General features: G+C 35.9%; 1 protein-coding gene across 1 annotated transcript in view; it reads right to left on the bottom strand.

The window, feature by feature from the left end:
- LOC140164180 (voltage-dependent T-type calcium channel subunit alpha-1G-like) overlaps positions 1-16,786 on the bottom strand; it is a 188,979-nt gene that overhangs the window by 156,958 nt on the left and 15,235 nt on the right. Inside the window, 1 exon segment of the mRNA XM_072187422.1 lies at positions 14,027-14,056. Coding sequence (XP_072043523.1) covers positions 14,027-14,056 — 30 coding nt within the window.

Here is a 16,786-nt window from a genome sequence, read left to right as displayed (position 1 = left end):
CTTGTTTAGACCTGATACCGTAGACCTTTTTTGGGACCAGAAAACACCTGTCTAACTGTGGACCTCATTCAACCAAGATTTACCACCAAACTTGGACAACCACCAAACACACCATACTTTTTACATATCAAGAGTAAAAGCCCCCCCCCCCCCCACACTCCCCCTGGTTCCCCTACCCAAAGAACAGACATTGGTTTATATGGCGAATTACACACTACTTCGTATCCAGACTGATTCAGGCAACCGTGGACGTCCTCGGTTGCAGGTGTATACCCATTTAGGCAGTAAAAACCCATATCAAAGTCGACGGTTACTGATCTTTATAAATGCACAGACATTAAAACACTGAAACCTGGGACTGAAACACACATAAGACAAACATTCAGACACACATGGCCTACATACAGTACACACTTCTGGCTCTTATCTTAAAATGTTGTATAATTATCTTGTGAATAAAACATGGCATCATAATATTAACACCGAGTTTTCTCTCTCCTTATACATAAATTATTATTTGCCCAGACTGAGTGTGACAAAATGCTACTGTCAATATCAGAAAATTCACTCAACATTAATTTTTATACTATCAACAAATTTGTTTGAAATATGGAAAAATGTTCAGGACATTAAAAATCAACAGCAAAGATCATTTTAGTAAATCCCAATCATATGTGCTATAAAATAGGCTAAACTTTATTGTAGATCTAGGCAATTTATGGATGCAAAAATTATGTACAGCTGAATATTATCTTGATCGACGAAGTGTTCTCAATGAAGCATAAAAATTAGAGCATTACTTGAGGAAAAAAGCATAAAAGCTCCTAGGGATTTGAATGTCAAAATCATAATGCTATCCACACAATGAAGACCTTATGTATTATGCTATTCCAGTTGAAATCCTTACACCCCTATGGAAGACATGACCTTAATCTATACACAGGGAGTGTGAGTTTAAAATAGGATTACCTGAATAGGTGACTCTATTTGAAATCTACACACCCTGTGTGGGAGATTAAGGTCATGTCTTCCATAGGGGGTGTATGGATTTCAACTGGAATAGCCCGTTATCCACATTAACTTGGCATGACATTTACAAACTGATGTGACATAATAGATATGAATATGATTACCACAAGATACGTTTGATCTAGTTTTCACAATTTCTCATAATCCATCAAATCGCCTGCTTTTTCTGTAAAGGTTACTCATTTGTTCTGATATAAATAATTGTTTTGTCACAATTTTGGTTGCAGACATATCAACCACTGTAAATTGAATTAAACCCCTGAGCAATACCTGCCGATCTAACATTGCCTCTGATTGGTGAATTACATGATATTTTTACTTTAGTCACCAATCAGACTGGAGGTTTGCCAAAAATTCACCAAATTTTTTTTGCGTGGTGAAATTATGCTAACAATGTTGCTGATTGGTCCAATTGATAATGAAAACTTCTTTTTGGCCAATCGGCAGGTAGTTCTCATGAGGTTAAATCACATATACGGTATAATGTTTGTAGGAAAGGAAATTTAGATTCCTAAATAAATGTCCCCCTATTTAATCAAAAGCTTTCAGAACAGTTGAATACCCCAGGTTTTCATTATCTTTTGGAGATAACAGTTATAACAGACACAACAACAACAACAATGACAACAACAACAACAACAACAACAACAACAACAACAACAACAACAACAACAACAACAACACTAATAATAATGACAATTATGCATATCAAACAAACTGCATTTAAACTTTCAGAAATAAAACTAATAAGTCCCACGAAGCCCATATAGCATATTAATATTTAACATCTCATGAATATTCATCCAACTCATTAGTGTTCCAGCTAAACCCACCTGACACATGAATATTCATACAGTTCATTAATATTCATATCTAACCCACCTGTAAAGACAAATGAATAGAGTGACATCTAGTTATCATCACTACAACCTCAGGTTAGTTTATTATTTGCTTAAATTTCACAATTTTGCACTGTTTTTTGATTACTAAATGCTTATTTTTCAACTTGGTAAGAACCATTGGGTATTCCAGTTGAAATCCATAAACTTCATATAGATGATGTGACCCAAATCTCCCACACAGGGGGTGTAGATTTCAAATGGAGTCATTCAGCGTGTTTATACTGAGCACCTCGCATTACCGCGAATTCACCTTCACCCGCATTTCAATCCTCTCGCATTCACTGGGTCGTTTCTACTGCGCTGTTAATGCAGGGTAACAATTCACTACCCACATATTTAGTGGGGAAGGCGGAAGTCCAGCAAATAGTTTTTGTGACCTTTCAAGGTCAGATTTTGAATGCTCACACTGTATTATAAAAGGCTAACTTCCGTGTCACCCGTAAAATCGTCACCGAACTGTTTCTACTGCGCTAACGTTATCAGCAGATAACCACTATTAACCACCTCAATAGGTGGTTGACAGATTCACTCGCATTACCGCGCATAAACCTTCACCCGATCTGTTTCTGCTGGGGCCGTTACCGCGTATTACTCGCATCACCCCGAATTCACTCGAATTAACCCGCAACCGTCTGCTCAGTAGAAACACGCTATAAAACCTCATTTGAAATTCATACTCCCTGTGTGGGAGATAAGATCATGTCTTCCACAGGGGTGTGTGGATTTCAACTGGAATAACTCAATGAAACCCCAACCAATTCATTCAAACTTATGTGTTGGGTTTTATTGTAAGAATTAGCAGCTGTCCACACAATGTGATACATAAAATCCATAGAATCTATCGGGGAGAACTTGGCTTCTGTGTGGCACAATTATATGTAATACCATATTGGTTTGTCATGGTGGGGACTAAAATTGTAGTTTCAATCTTTTTAACAAAGGACCAAAGTAGAGATTAATGATACAAAAATAAGGCAGAGTCCAATTTCTCCCATTGGAATTCTATGCATAATGGGCTACTTCATTTAAAATCCACACTACCCCTGTGGAAGATGTTAGAAATATCTTCCACAGGGGGAGTATGAATTCCTAATGGAATGAACATATTAAAGCACATAAATTTGAATTTCGTACACCCTCTCAGAATGATTCAGCCTGAATTTTCCACAGAGGGATGATGAGTTTCAAATAGAGTTGGTTTAATGTGCAAATTCCATCTGAAATTCATACTCCCCCTGTAGAAGATATTTCCAAAGTCTTCCACAGGGGAGTGTGGACTTTAATTGGATTAGCCCAATCGCAAAACTTTTAGCACATAATCAACACTAGCAATATACTACATTATCATTACTGCTGCAAAGCAAGAAGTTAGATGTTAGATTCTCAACCTTAAGTTTAATACGAAGGAGATTTTGTAGACATGATATTCTATCACTTAATTTACTAAAGTGCAAATAGGTGAAATTCAATGTAACGTCTGAAAGAAAGTGATTAATAACATTAATATACAATGACGGTTTCTTTATTCTTGGCTAAGAAGAGACGTTTAAATGTCAAAGATAAAACCTCTTTGCAGAGCCATTTACACAAATATACCCACAAAAAGCACTCTTTTTGCGATAAAGAGGACGGACTCTTTTTGAGATAATAATATACCTCTGAAAAAGAATGTTACTCTACTCATGAAAGTACACTTTATTCAGAGTGATTTACCAGACATTGCAAAACTTGAAAGGTTGTTTCTCATTGGTTAGTTAAGCTTTATATCCATCTGAGTGGCCAATTAAAATACAGCTTCTAGATGTTACAAAACTTGAAAGGATGTTTCTCATTGGTTAATTATGTGATATATTCAGCTGAGTAACCAATTAAAATACATCTTTTAAATATTTAAGCTCAATCATCCTCAGCGCTACCACAATTCTTACCATGTTGCTGATTGGCTCAATTAATCATAATAATCTTCTTGTAACCAATGAATGGGCAGGTAGTATACATGGGGTTAAATGGCTCTACAAAGATGAGAGAGAATCTCTCTTTTGCATTTAGTGTATAAGAGACATGTCTGTGGCATTTAGAAGCAATTTCTTAAGTTCTACCAAGTGATTGGCTGTTGATGAAGATGCATAAGTGTATAGGTCATCTGAAAAGAGTTATTACACTGGCAGAAAAATCTGGGTTTAACTTTTGAAACAAGGACACAAAAAGGGACAAATTAAATTGGAAAGTGTCAGGGTGAAAAAAGGACACAAAAAGAGACAAATTTAGTTGGAAAGTGTCAGGGTGCAAAAGGGACACAAAAAAGGACAAATTTAATTGGAAAGTGTCAGAATGAAAAAGGGACACAAAAAGGGATAAATTGAATTAGAATGTGTCTGGTGAAAAATGGCTGGTGATGTTACAAAATGTGTTGACAAAAATAATCAGAATGACAAGAGAAACACATTCAGAAAAGTATCAGTGGAGGTGGTATGGAGGAAGAGAGGCAATTTAAGGACAAGCTCAGAGAGATGGGAAGATAAAGATAGGAAGGAGAGAGGAGAGATGGAGAGGAGACACAGATGGAGAGGAAAGACAGATGGAGAGGAGAGAGATTGAGAGAGAAAAAAAAGAGGAATGTAGAAAGAGACAGATAGGGAAGATGGAAACGTATAAAGAGAGAGAAGAAATGAGCAACATCAAATTTTGCAATGAAATACAAAGTGCGGACATAATGAACAGACAAATAAAGATGTAGCAGTGCAGAATTAGGCTATTCCAGTTGATATCCGCACTACCTCTGTGGAAAAGTTTGGAAATATCTTCCATAGAGGGAGTATGTTTGTCAAATGTAATTGGTCAGAGTTAATCATTTTGAAACCCATACTCCCCTTGCATTACGGCTTTATCTTCTTTAACTGGAGTGAGTATTTCAAATGGAAGTTACCCAAATATCTATTCTATTTAAAACTCATACTCCCTCTGTGGAAGACTTTAGCTAAATCTTCCACAGGGGTAGCGTGGATTTTAAATGGAATAGCCCAATAGGCTCATTAAGTAACTGCTGTAACATTGGGCATGAAATAACGCTCAAGATAAAAACCTCTTTACTCGTATGTTTCACTCTTTCAAATAATGACCTTGGTTTAGTGAAGAACTCCACTTTAATTAATGATACTGTGTAGATTCAGAGAAGATATCGTACACTTCCCACAATGCATTTCTCCCATTTCAATTGTATATTGATTTGCTATTTCGTGCAGCTTGGGTTGATAGTGACAAAATGTACCTCAATGAACAGAGGACATCCAGATCTTGGAAAATACGTTTGTTTCTTGACTATCGAAGGGAACCTGTACAAAATAATGTGAGTGTCATTTGATGAAATGAGGTGATGTATCAGGTTGCAAAGGATTCTGGGAAGGATAAAGTATCTTCTCTGGTGTAAATTGATTATTGCCTAAAATACTGGATACCTTAAATGCTTTATAGAGATTGGTATTTAACTACACGAACTGCTCAGTTTTGACGCAATGTTTTATGAAGTATAATGGTACTCCTGCTTCTATAGACTTGTTTGCTATTGATAATATTTCATGCAGATTTTATTGGTGTGCAAAAAAATTATTTTTTAATTAAATTACTGTAATAGAGCGTTGTTATTTATGGAAGGCTTAGCTAAGGGGGAAAGTCAATTGGTATTCATGTATTCATATATTCATGTATTCAATGGTCTGGTACATACAGACACTCATGAAGCACCACTGACTTATTGCACCAATACAATGACTTATTTTACATTTTAGAATAAACTAAACTCAAATTGAAATTATAAAAACACCAAAGTTAGAAATACATAATTTGTGGTGTAGTAATAATATGTCACCAAATAGTTAATCTCCTTCGTATTAAACCGGTGAAAATTTAACATCTACCACAATAAGTTCACACAATGGTACACCAAAATGCTAATGAATGATGAAAACACACTTGTCTGGCCAACTTTGAACTAGACGATGACATGTCAACTCTGATGTAGTGACCACAGTTTTCTCATGTAGTGACCACTTTTCTGATGTAGTGACCACATTTTTTGATGTAGTGACCAGTTTTGGTTTAATCCTCCATGTAATGGGTTATTCCAGTGGAATAACATGACCTTAATCTCCCACACAGGGGTGTAGATTTCAAATGGAGTCACCAATTCATGTAACCTCATTTGAAATTCATACTCCCTGTGTGGAAGATGAAGGTCACATCTTCCATAGGGGGTGTGTGGATTTCAAATGGAATTGCCCAATGTTACATACCCTTAACATTCCCACGAACAATATATTACAAAAAACTGTGAGCACTATGTCTTGATGTCACTGTCCATCTGAAATGGAACAGACTTTGATATGTCACTGTCCATCTCAAATGGAACAGACTTTGATTATGACAGGACAGTCTCTGTTTTTTTGGATTATTTTATTTTATTTTAAGCCCATGTGCGATATTGCCCGTCTAATATAAATGGACTGGTTTCAAAACACCACAAATTGTTGTATTTCAAACTGGTGTTTTTACAACAAGAAAAATTATTAATTAAAAAAAATACATTCCATTCTTAACTTACTACAGATTGAACTTAAACTAACTTAGAATGCAAAGTCCCATATTATTGAATGCAAAGTCCCATAGTATTGAATGCAAAGTCCCACAGTATTGAATGCAAAGTCCCATAGTATTGAATGTAAAGTCCCATAGTATTGTTTATCTTTAAGTCTGAAGAGAAAAAAAAATCCAAAATTTGACCAGATTACATGTACTATCCAGAAGGTAATTCATTCCTTATTTAGGGGTGCAAATTTGGGTGAAACAAATCACATAATGAATAAAACTAAAACTAATATCACCTGAAATATCTACAATTTTGAGAGTAACACCCCTTCCAAAATGGAAAGTACTGGACTTCATGGCTATCCTAAAAAACTGAGTATGTCCATGTTTTGATTTACATATATGATGGCCACATGACTCTAGATTGTTATAATCATTCCATGATTGACATCTAGCTATTTTTATACAGTTATTTTTCTGAACTACTCGACTTTGCATTGTACCAGACATGAAAACATTTTATATTTACACACAATCAGCAAATCAGCAAACATATATTTTTGTTATATTATTTACAGAATACAAAACTGTTGTGGTGAATAAATTAAATTTGTTAAAATCATGCAAAGCAAACAGTTAATGATGAGTAACAGAATTCTGCAGCATACCAAAATAAAAGAATCACAACTTTGCATGCCAATTTACAAGCCATTTCAAGCTGTGCTTTTAAAGATATATTCATTTTTCAATCTTAAGCTCATCATCATCAGTCAGCTGAAGAGCAGACAACCTGCTGCGATATTGGGCCATTAATGTACTTTGGTGTGGCTCCCAATCTCCAATTTGACAGTATGATAGTATACAAATATTAACTGTCTATGAGTGTAATGGTTGAAATATAATCACGAGGTGAAAGATGGATTGTTCCATTCCACGAGCGGGCGAGTGGAATGGAACAATGCATCTTTCACCAGTGATTATATTTCACCATACTAATTTAAGACAGTTAATATTTGTTTTATATCACTCATGCATAAATTCTATTACTAAAATACTATTTAAGGTAGGAAATACATTTATTCATCAACATAACACCATGTTTTGCGGTGATATACTTCACATTTTGGGGTCCACCCCATAACTAAATCGGCGAGTCAAGAGTCAGCGCACGGCTTGGACGAGGCGCACTCACGGCAAAGCACATGATGGTAAAGACTATCACACGGAGTGGGTGATAGTAAAAATGGCAAATGGTAGCAAATGGTAATCAACCAATGAACTGTCTAGAATTTATGTATGAGTGATATAAAACATTCTATCTCCACTTCACATATCTCCACTCCACTCTCCTGACACAAACAGTACCTACTATACTACTATTAACACAATTTTATCTATTATGAATTTAATGAAATTTATTGTTTTGGCTTTTATATCTTGTTTCTTCCTGACATTCGCAAGAAGAAGATCTATTATGCACATTCTCTCTAGAAATGTGGTGCACCAAATGGAGCATTTTAGTCTTTAAAAAAGGCACAATTTTGGCAAAAATGTAAATTTATCCATGAAAATGGCTATTTTCGGGCTTAATCTTTCTGTTAACAGTAATGTTATGAAGTTCTTGATGCAATAAGAAAGTGCAATACTGCACAGTGCATATACCTTAAGAATAAACTCTACATGTATACATTCCAAGTAGATACTGGATGAGTTGTCTTGATAGCCTGCTTCATTGTGTAATACAGACACCCTTAAGTGTGTCTAGAGTATGTCCTTACTTAGTATTCTTAATTAGGCCATGAAAACAACCCACTGTTTTACAGGCAAGGTAGGGTCGAGAGGGTTTTTTAAAGGCTAAAATGACCCCAAAATATCACCGAAAGCTTGATGAATATGGCAAAAATTTGCAAATATATTTTGAAAATGTTTTTTTTTTCAACTTTCCATATCAAATCAATCAATTTGTTAAGAATGTTATGAAGTTCTTGATGCAATAAGAAAGTGCAATACTGCACAGTGCATATACCTTAAGAATAAACTCTACATGTATACATTCCAAGTAGATACTGGATGAGTTGTCTTGATAGCCTGCTTCATTGTGTAATACAGACATCCTTTTGTCTAGAGTATGTCCTTAGTACTGTATTCTTAATTAGGCGATGAAAACAACCCACTGTTTTACAGGCGGACAAACTTTCAAGTGGGGTCGAGAGGTTTTTTTTTAAGGCTAAAATGACCCCAAAATATCACCGAAAGCTTGATGAATATGGCAAAAATTTGCAAATATATTTTGAAAATGTTTTTTTTTTTTCAACTTTCCAGATCAAATTAATCAATTTTGGCCACACAATGGCTGAATTTAGCCAATTAAAAAAATTCTACCGAGGGCCTGTTTTTCCATCGCCTTACCAACTATTTACTCATCTCTAAACTTAAAACTACTATTTAATGATTTTATAACTCTTTGAAATTTAATGATGTGAAGAATTTAAACCTATGAGCAGAACAAATAGCTATATCTCATACACATTTATTTCTTCTCTCTTATAGTTATTTTTCTAGTATTTATTGATCATTGATTATATGGCCTAAAATGTTTGCGTGATTCATTATTGATTGCTTGATTAAACACATGAAATTTATCTCTAAGATATTGATTGATTGCTTGATTGATTGATTGATACTGATGGATTGATTAGTGCACTGAATGACTGAATGATTACTTGATTGATTAATTGATTGATTGGCGGATCATTTGAGCATCTGATTTATTGAATTTCTCATTCATATTTTTATTATTACTACCAAACAAAAGAAAATTAAAATCATGCTCAATAAATTTTGCCAGTACTTGTCTTTAACTTTTCTTTTAAATTAATTAAGTACAGTAAATTTTGCTCTGTAAATATCGGTTCAGTTTTGTGACTAATTATCATGAAGATGTTTCAGACAGAATTATCCAAACAATGCCTTAAAATCTGGAGCATTAATTGTCTTCACACTAGGATCCACAACATGCTCATCTATCAAGGCACAAGGCTTTAACCCCAATACATTTGCACATTCATTGAATGACATTTGAAAATATGGTTACAAAAACTCATACTCTGCAACTTGAGGTCAAATTTTGCACTATGATTGTTTAATTGAGGTTATTAAACTATGCCATTGGGATGAGGCCATTGTGGTCCATAGTATCAGTAAATTGCTACAGCACATAGTCTCATTAAACCAGTATCAACAAAAACCACTTAAGTAGCTAACTACTAACAAAACCTATAGCATAAATGCAGCCTATTATAATAGCTCTATTCGCAGGCTACATTGGTTCATGTTGCTCATGCTATAGTCTCCCGATGTATCATCCTTGAAACTCGCCTATACAACCGCCTGGCAACATTGGGTTCTGACGTCATATAATGACAGACAACCAGGCTATTAGCCATGCTGATCAAACGACCCTGGCGTACAAATAAGTACCACCCCTTTATTAGGTGCTCGAGTACCGTATTGACAAGTTTATTAACCACGTTATCTTGTCATGTCGCTTTTGAGTTGGTATTGCGAGGCAGAAATGGCTAAATTGGCAATGCAAAGAGTTGATTTGCTTTTGATTTGCTCCATTTTACTTTATTTGACGGAACTAATAAGGCTCATTGGGGTCAAATCAATTGATGTTTACTTGCTCTGCCCTTGTTTATTAGTTACATAAGCATGGCATCTCAAGTTAATATGTGTAGAGGTCTTGGTTGTGTTATTAATAAGAATACAGGGTACAAGGGAGAGTGTAAACGTGCATTTTTTGATAGAAATTCTCTTTTGATGTTGCTACTGTGATGCTGCTGCTGAGGTTTTTTTATTGTGTGGTTTTGTTATAGATCTACCATCACACAGTGGCACAACCACGGGGCAAGGGGGCAGTTGCCCATCAGTGATAAGTCTTGTCCCACACCCCTGTGGGATTCTGGCAACACTGATATATAAGATTTTGGGTCCTTTTTGTACATTTTAGGCTATTTTTGACAATTTTGTCCCTTTGAAAGTCACTTTTCCCCTCCCTACCCCTCTGAAAAACTTAGGCTATGCTACTACCATAACATTCAACTACTGGGGGCATCATAGAGGAGTGGTAATTCCTTCTCTTTTTCATTGCATGTTTTGTAGCAAAGTACCAGATCTCTTATGCCACCTGCTCCTAGAACTTCATACAGTGGACCTTAACTTCAAGATCTCTATCATATCGAATGACCTGGCTGTCAAAAATACCAAGATCCAACTTAGTCTGCCACAAAAGATCATTTATCTCATACTCGGTGTGCATTTGGAATGCCTTAGTAGCACATATAGCTTCAAACAGGAGGTTAATAGCTATCTTGGGTGCCAATCTGAATAGATAAATGCTGTTAATGCCTAGATTAGTTTTGACGTAAAACAAGCAAATTAAATAAATTAAAAAATTGTTGGCTGATTTGGGTGCTAGTTGTAGTCAGCCATTTAGTTGCCGTTATTGTAAGGGATGGTAGTGGCATAGTTTGATCAGCTCGTAATCGGCGGGAATTGATAGGCTTTTACCACTTCACTGAAAAGTAGACCGACGTTAACAGTGATATTGTTGACCTGTCTGGTCTATATTGTGCATGTTAAATAAAGTATACACAAAGTATAGGAATTATTTGTAATACTTTGGCGAGTTGTCACAAGACAGTTTTTGAAATAAAATATATTGATATTAATCCACGATGTTATAAGGCCCGACGATTTACGAGCTGATCAAACTATAGCTATGTTATCATTGTTGGTAGAATAGATAGTTGTATTATTATTATTAAAACTTCTATTTATGTTGTTAGACTATTGTTGTTGTTGCTGTTGCTGCATTGAAATGTAGTCTTAGTATCAGTAATATTAGTGCACCTCATTTCACCTTGACTTTGGAATTGACGTCATTGCTTTTTACACAGTTACGCCACAGGCATGTCAATAAACTGCCCTTGTATGTGGGTGTGTGTGTATATGTAGCATGTGTGATTCAATACTGAAACCAGCGAAATATAAATCTACATTAAACTTGTGGTGAAACCAAGTACATTTGTTGTTGTTCATATCAGGTAAAATTCAGTCTGGGTATCCAAAATGGCAAAAACTTGCTCAACAGATATTTTGTGTAGGACATGTTATCATTTTTTCTTCATATAGTACAGTTCGGAATTGGGATCGGCATTGGCAAATTTCAGAAGAAATTATTGACGATCAGCTTATAAATTCAAAAGTTGGGGTGATCAATTCTTCATTACATGATTAACAAAAGTAAAATAATTAGCTATAATTCAATATCAGGATATTCCATTCCTTTTAGCATGATGTATTAATAAAAACCATATCAGTAGATCTTGATCATTTCTTTCAACCAAACGTCAAAAAGGCACAATATTGAAAGCTGGCATGAATGAAAACTTTCAGCTGTGAGTAAAGGAAAGGTTTAAATTCTAACCAATACATCTTTTTCTGTCATTATCTCAACAGCTGATAAATACAAATAAATAATCTATTCAGGAAGGAGTTACCAAATATCTAAATTATAGGAGATTGCAATGAATTTGGGCTAGAAATGGGCAATTCCATTTAAAATCCACACTACCATGTGGAAGATGTTAGAAATATCTCCCACAAGGGAGTAGGAATTTCAAATGGAATTAACACATTAGACAGCTCCATTTGAATTTCATACACCCATTGAGAAAGATTCAACCTGAATCTTCCACAGAGGGAAGGTAAGTTATAGTTGGTTATTGTGCTAATTCTATTTGAAATCCCTACTCCCTCTGTGGAAGATTTTTAATCTTTCACAATGGGTGTGGATTTTAAATGGAATAGCCCAATAACACTTCAACACAATTAATGTCTACTACAAAACCAAACTACTCACTGTATTTTTCATTTTATTAAAACAAATCATTCATGAATATCACTAAAATGTTATAACACTACAAAAATTAATTGACGTTATGACTAAGCAGGTTATTATGAGTATTAAATTTGATTAAAATACGTAATGTGTCTTTACACATCAATAACCCCGTTGTTATTCTCCTGCGATATTTTCCCGCATTGGGTTATTCCAGTTGAAATCCATATACCCCTATGGAAGACATGACCTTAATCTTCCACTCAGGGAGTGTGAATTTCAAATGGGGTTACCTAAATGAGTTACTCCATTTGAAATCTACACTCCCTGTGTGGAAGATTAAGGTCATGCCTTCCACAGGGGTGTATGGATTTCAACAGGAATAGCCCATAATGAACTCAATGACAATATACAAGTATTACATTTATTAGTCTCTAATTATACCACTATATAGTACACCTTGTACTTTACACCTGTTAGTAAAATTCCTCATTATAACACTATTATTATTGTGCAATGGAAAAAAAATAGTGCAGTGAGTGCAAAGTTCAAATTAGCGCTCTTGCAGTAATAGAAAACATTATATTTTTGGTGTGCTAGCTGTGCACTGCGACAAACCGCCACTTGACGACAACGTATATTAAAAAATAATCACATGATCTCTTCAATGGTTTGTTATAATTACACAAAAATAAAATCACAACAATGTTGACATGGACGTTGGCATGACAACGGTGGGAAATTATATATGGATAAGAAATTATAAAATGGTGATGATGGTAGGGAAATTAAGCGATACGCAGGGAAAGTCCCATAAATGAAGGTTTGATCCTATAGGAGTCCTACAGGATTAGGATATCTGCAACATACACTATTGCCTGATACAACTGAACTCTGAAAAGTGCTGTTTTGGAAGGTGCCCCCTTCCTACCAGATGATTAAGTGGCTCTGAAAAGAGCTGTTTTGGTAGATGACCTTTATTTACTGAAGATTCACTGGCTCTAAAAAGAGCTGTTTTGGTAGGTGACCTCAATGGCTCTGAAAAGAGCTGTTTTGGTAGGTGGACTTTTTTACTGAAGATACAGAGGCTTTATCCACTTGTGGCTCTGACAAGAGTTGTTTATAGTATGTGCCGACATAAACCAGTCTTAATCTTATGATTTGATCAGGGCCACTGAGAGCCATCTCAGGACTGGGATATAGTGAACACACAGGCCACTTTTGATCAGCAGTGACATGTGCAGGATTTTGTAAATTGGGGACAGACTTTTGGTTCCCCTGACTGACTTGAACAATATCATAAATTTACTGCTCTTCTCCCCTTTCCAAAATTCCAATAATTTTGTCATATGCTTAGACCTTATGGCGGACAAGTTTTTAGGTTAAAATCTGTGTGAAGCACACAAAACTAAAATGACAAAAAGTAAACTTGTTTTTATCACCTGTCAGAATTTCAAATTGACCTACAGAGGCAATAGTGTCTAGTATACAAATGAACCCTCATCTAGTAGTACACCTATAGGACCTGTTATCCATCTATGGGATCATTCCCTCCAAACATTGACAGATATGAGTCATTAAGTCATGTGATTGAGTCATGTGATCTTACTAATAAAATCCAACGGCGTACTCAGCAACCCTTGAAATGATAAGAAGAAGAAAAGGAAACAAAACAAAAAACACAGAATGGTATGATGTCAATGTCGGGAAAAAACAAAGGAAAAATGGTTTGACGCTACATCAACTTTTGGAATGAAAAAGAGAGTGGAAACATAACTTAAAAGTCTATCATTTTAACCATGGTGATTAGTAACTTACTTTAAACTTATAACAAATTTAGTAAATACTGTATTAATCTAATAATCTTGTTATATTATACTGTGAGAATAATTATATTTCATACACAAAATACTTGTCAGTCAGAAGTCAACAATTGAACTAAAAAATAAAGAATATGAAGTAAAATACACAACTTTGATATCAATATAAGTTTGAACAAGTTAAAAAACAATAACCATCACTGTATTTAGTGTATTATACAAGTACTACATGGTTAAGTCTGATTCTTACTACAAACCGCAGTGCGATGCGATGCTATGAAAACTGAAATCTGAGCCAGGTTGTAACAAGCTTGGCGGTGAAAATTCTCATCGCGCAGTGGAAATTTTGGTCCGCAATGGAGTTGGATTTTGTTCAACTTTATAGCAGCCGTGCACGCTTGTGATTGGCTACTGGAAATCAAGGTGGAGTAAGAATCGGACTTTAGAGGTGATATAAGGCAAACTATTATTCCTAGTACTGGCTGCAAGTCTGTCACCCTGAACCCAGAGGGTGAGGGGTGATAGTCTCACAGCTAGTACGGAGTGAAAATAGATGCCATCTTTCCCAGATATAAACCATGTAGTATTATTTGGTTTTATTACACCATACTTTGGGGACTATGGGGATGACGTTGTAGGAAAATAGTCACAAATTACACTTGATCAAGGAAATAGTCAATGTTCCTGAGCGAGAAGTTGGGAAGAGCACCAGGGCAGAGCACCAGCCCTCGAATTAAGGATCTGAAGGAGCACGGCGACTTTTTTAGGGCAAGTTGAAAATTGCCTCGGATTTTCACTGAAAAGGCAAGGCAGCACGGCAGTTTGTAATATTTCAAAAGGGCATCATGGCAACTGTTGAAAATTTGAGAAGGGCACCAAGGCAAAGTGAACAAAACACACACAAACATAGATAGATGATTGTATAGTGAAGGGGCAGGGGCTTCATCAGCAGGGGCTTCATTAGAGGGCACGGCAAGTGACTGCCTTGGGTAAAGGACATATTTTGAGGGCATTATGGCAGTGGGGATGGGCACCCACGGCAAAATGTCATGGGTGCCGTGGGTTAATTCGAGGGCTGCAGGGCACTTGGACAAATTTTTTTAAAGAAATGACCAGCCTGGTTATCAGTTGTTTTTTCTGAGGCCAAGAATATTTCAGGGGAGAAATCTAGTTAGCCTACAATTGGGCATTTTTGCCTTAAAAAGTGTAAAAACAAATCTTCTTTGATGAGGGTAAATGGTGAGTGGAGGAAAGCCTATTAAGATGAGGGAGACAAATCTCCCTGCCCCCTGGCTGATACCGTCACTAATACACCTGCCTAAACTCATCACATAATATGCCCTCAGTTTCACATCATGGAGAAAACATTCAACCATTTATAGGCTCTTAGAATTCACAATGAAACAACATCAACAGCAGTAACTCAGTATGAGATGAGATGGATAACAGCTAGCCAATGTAATACAACCATTAGTATAAGGTACAGTCAACAATGCATGTCAATACAACCATGCTCCACTTCCATACAAAGTCTTGCTCTTGGCTATCAGTGCTAATGTAACACATTTCTAGAATAATCTAGAAAGTTCTCAAGAACCAATAAACCATTACCACGCATTATAGTACTTATTTTCTAGAATGCATTTTTAAACACCATTTAGTATGCATATAATCAAGTCTACATTAATTCTGGTTTTTGTTACAAATTGCTGACAAAATGAGCCTGGGATGTCTGCAGCAGTCAAAGACAGTAGAAAAACACTTGAAGCCATGACAAGTCTCCTCCTATGTAACCATGGTAACCATGTTGTCCAATATGGCTGACATAAGATGATGCTCAAATATACAAGCGCACATAATTATACTGCAAGTCATGGCATGCATTCAGCATCTTGCTAAGGAGTGAAATTTATCACTTTCTGAAGTGTTTACTGATACAAATTAACTACAAAAATAGAATATTTCATGTAATTTAGAACAAAATGTATCTAATTTGGGATATTTGGAATGATGGCATAGATGTATTTGATTACAATCAGTGCTGAGGAGATGTCAGCATTGGGCTGATCCAGTTAAATTCCATACACCCCCTATGGGAGATATGAACTTAATCTCCCACAGAGGGAGTGTAATTTTCGAATGGGGTTACCTGAATGGATGACTCCATTTAAAACCTACACCCCACGTGTCAGACATTAATACCATGTGTGCCATGGGGTGTATGGATTTCAACTGGAATAGCCAATTGGTGAGTGGCATCAAGGGATGGGGAGATACCCATATTTGCATTCTGCATCTGTGTATCATAACCAAGTGATCTAATAAGTATCCCTAACACGCCTGAGTACTACAAAATACTACATGGATATGCACTGCACCTGTGTGCATCTCATATAATGTGATGATGCAATATATAGGCACGCTTTCATTGGCCTGGCCAGTGAAAGACCCGTGGCTAAGTGTCACTGACCTAGTGCTTGGCATGCAAGGGGTCTCAGGTTCAAATCCCACCCAGAGCAAACTTTGAAAAAATGTTGAAAAAAAAAAAA

Source organism: Amphiura filiformis, chromosome 11 (genome assembly GCF_039555335.1).
Source record: "Amphiura filiformis chromosome 11, Afil_fr2py, whole genome shotgun sequence".
Classification (NCBI taxonomy): Eukaryota; Metazoa; Echinodermata; class Ophiuroidea; order Amphilepidida; family Amphiuridae; genus Amphiura; species Amphiura filiformis.
This window is presented reverse-complemented; position numbering and strand designations above follow the sequence as displayed.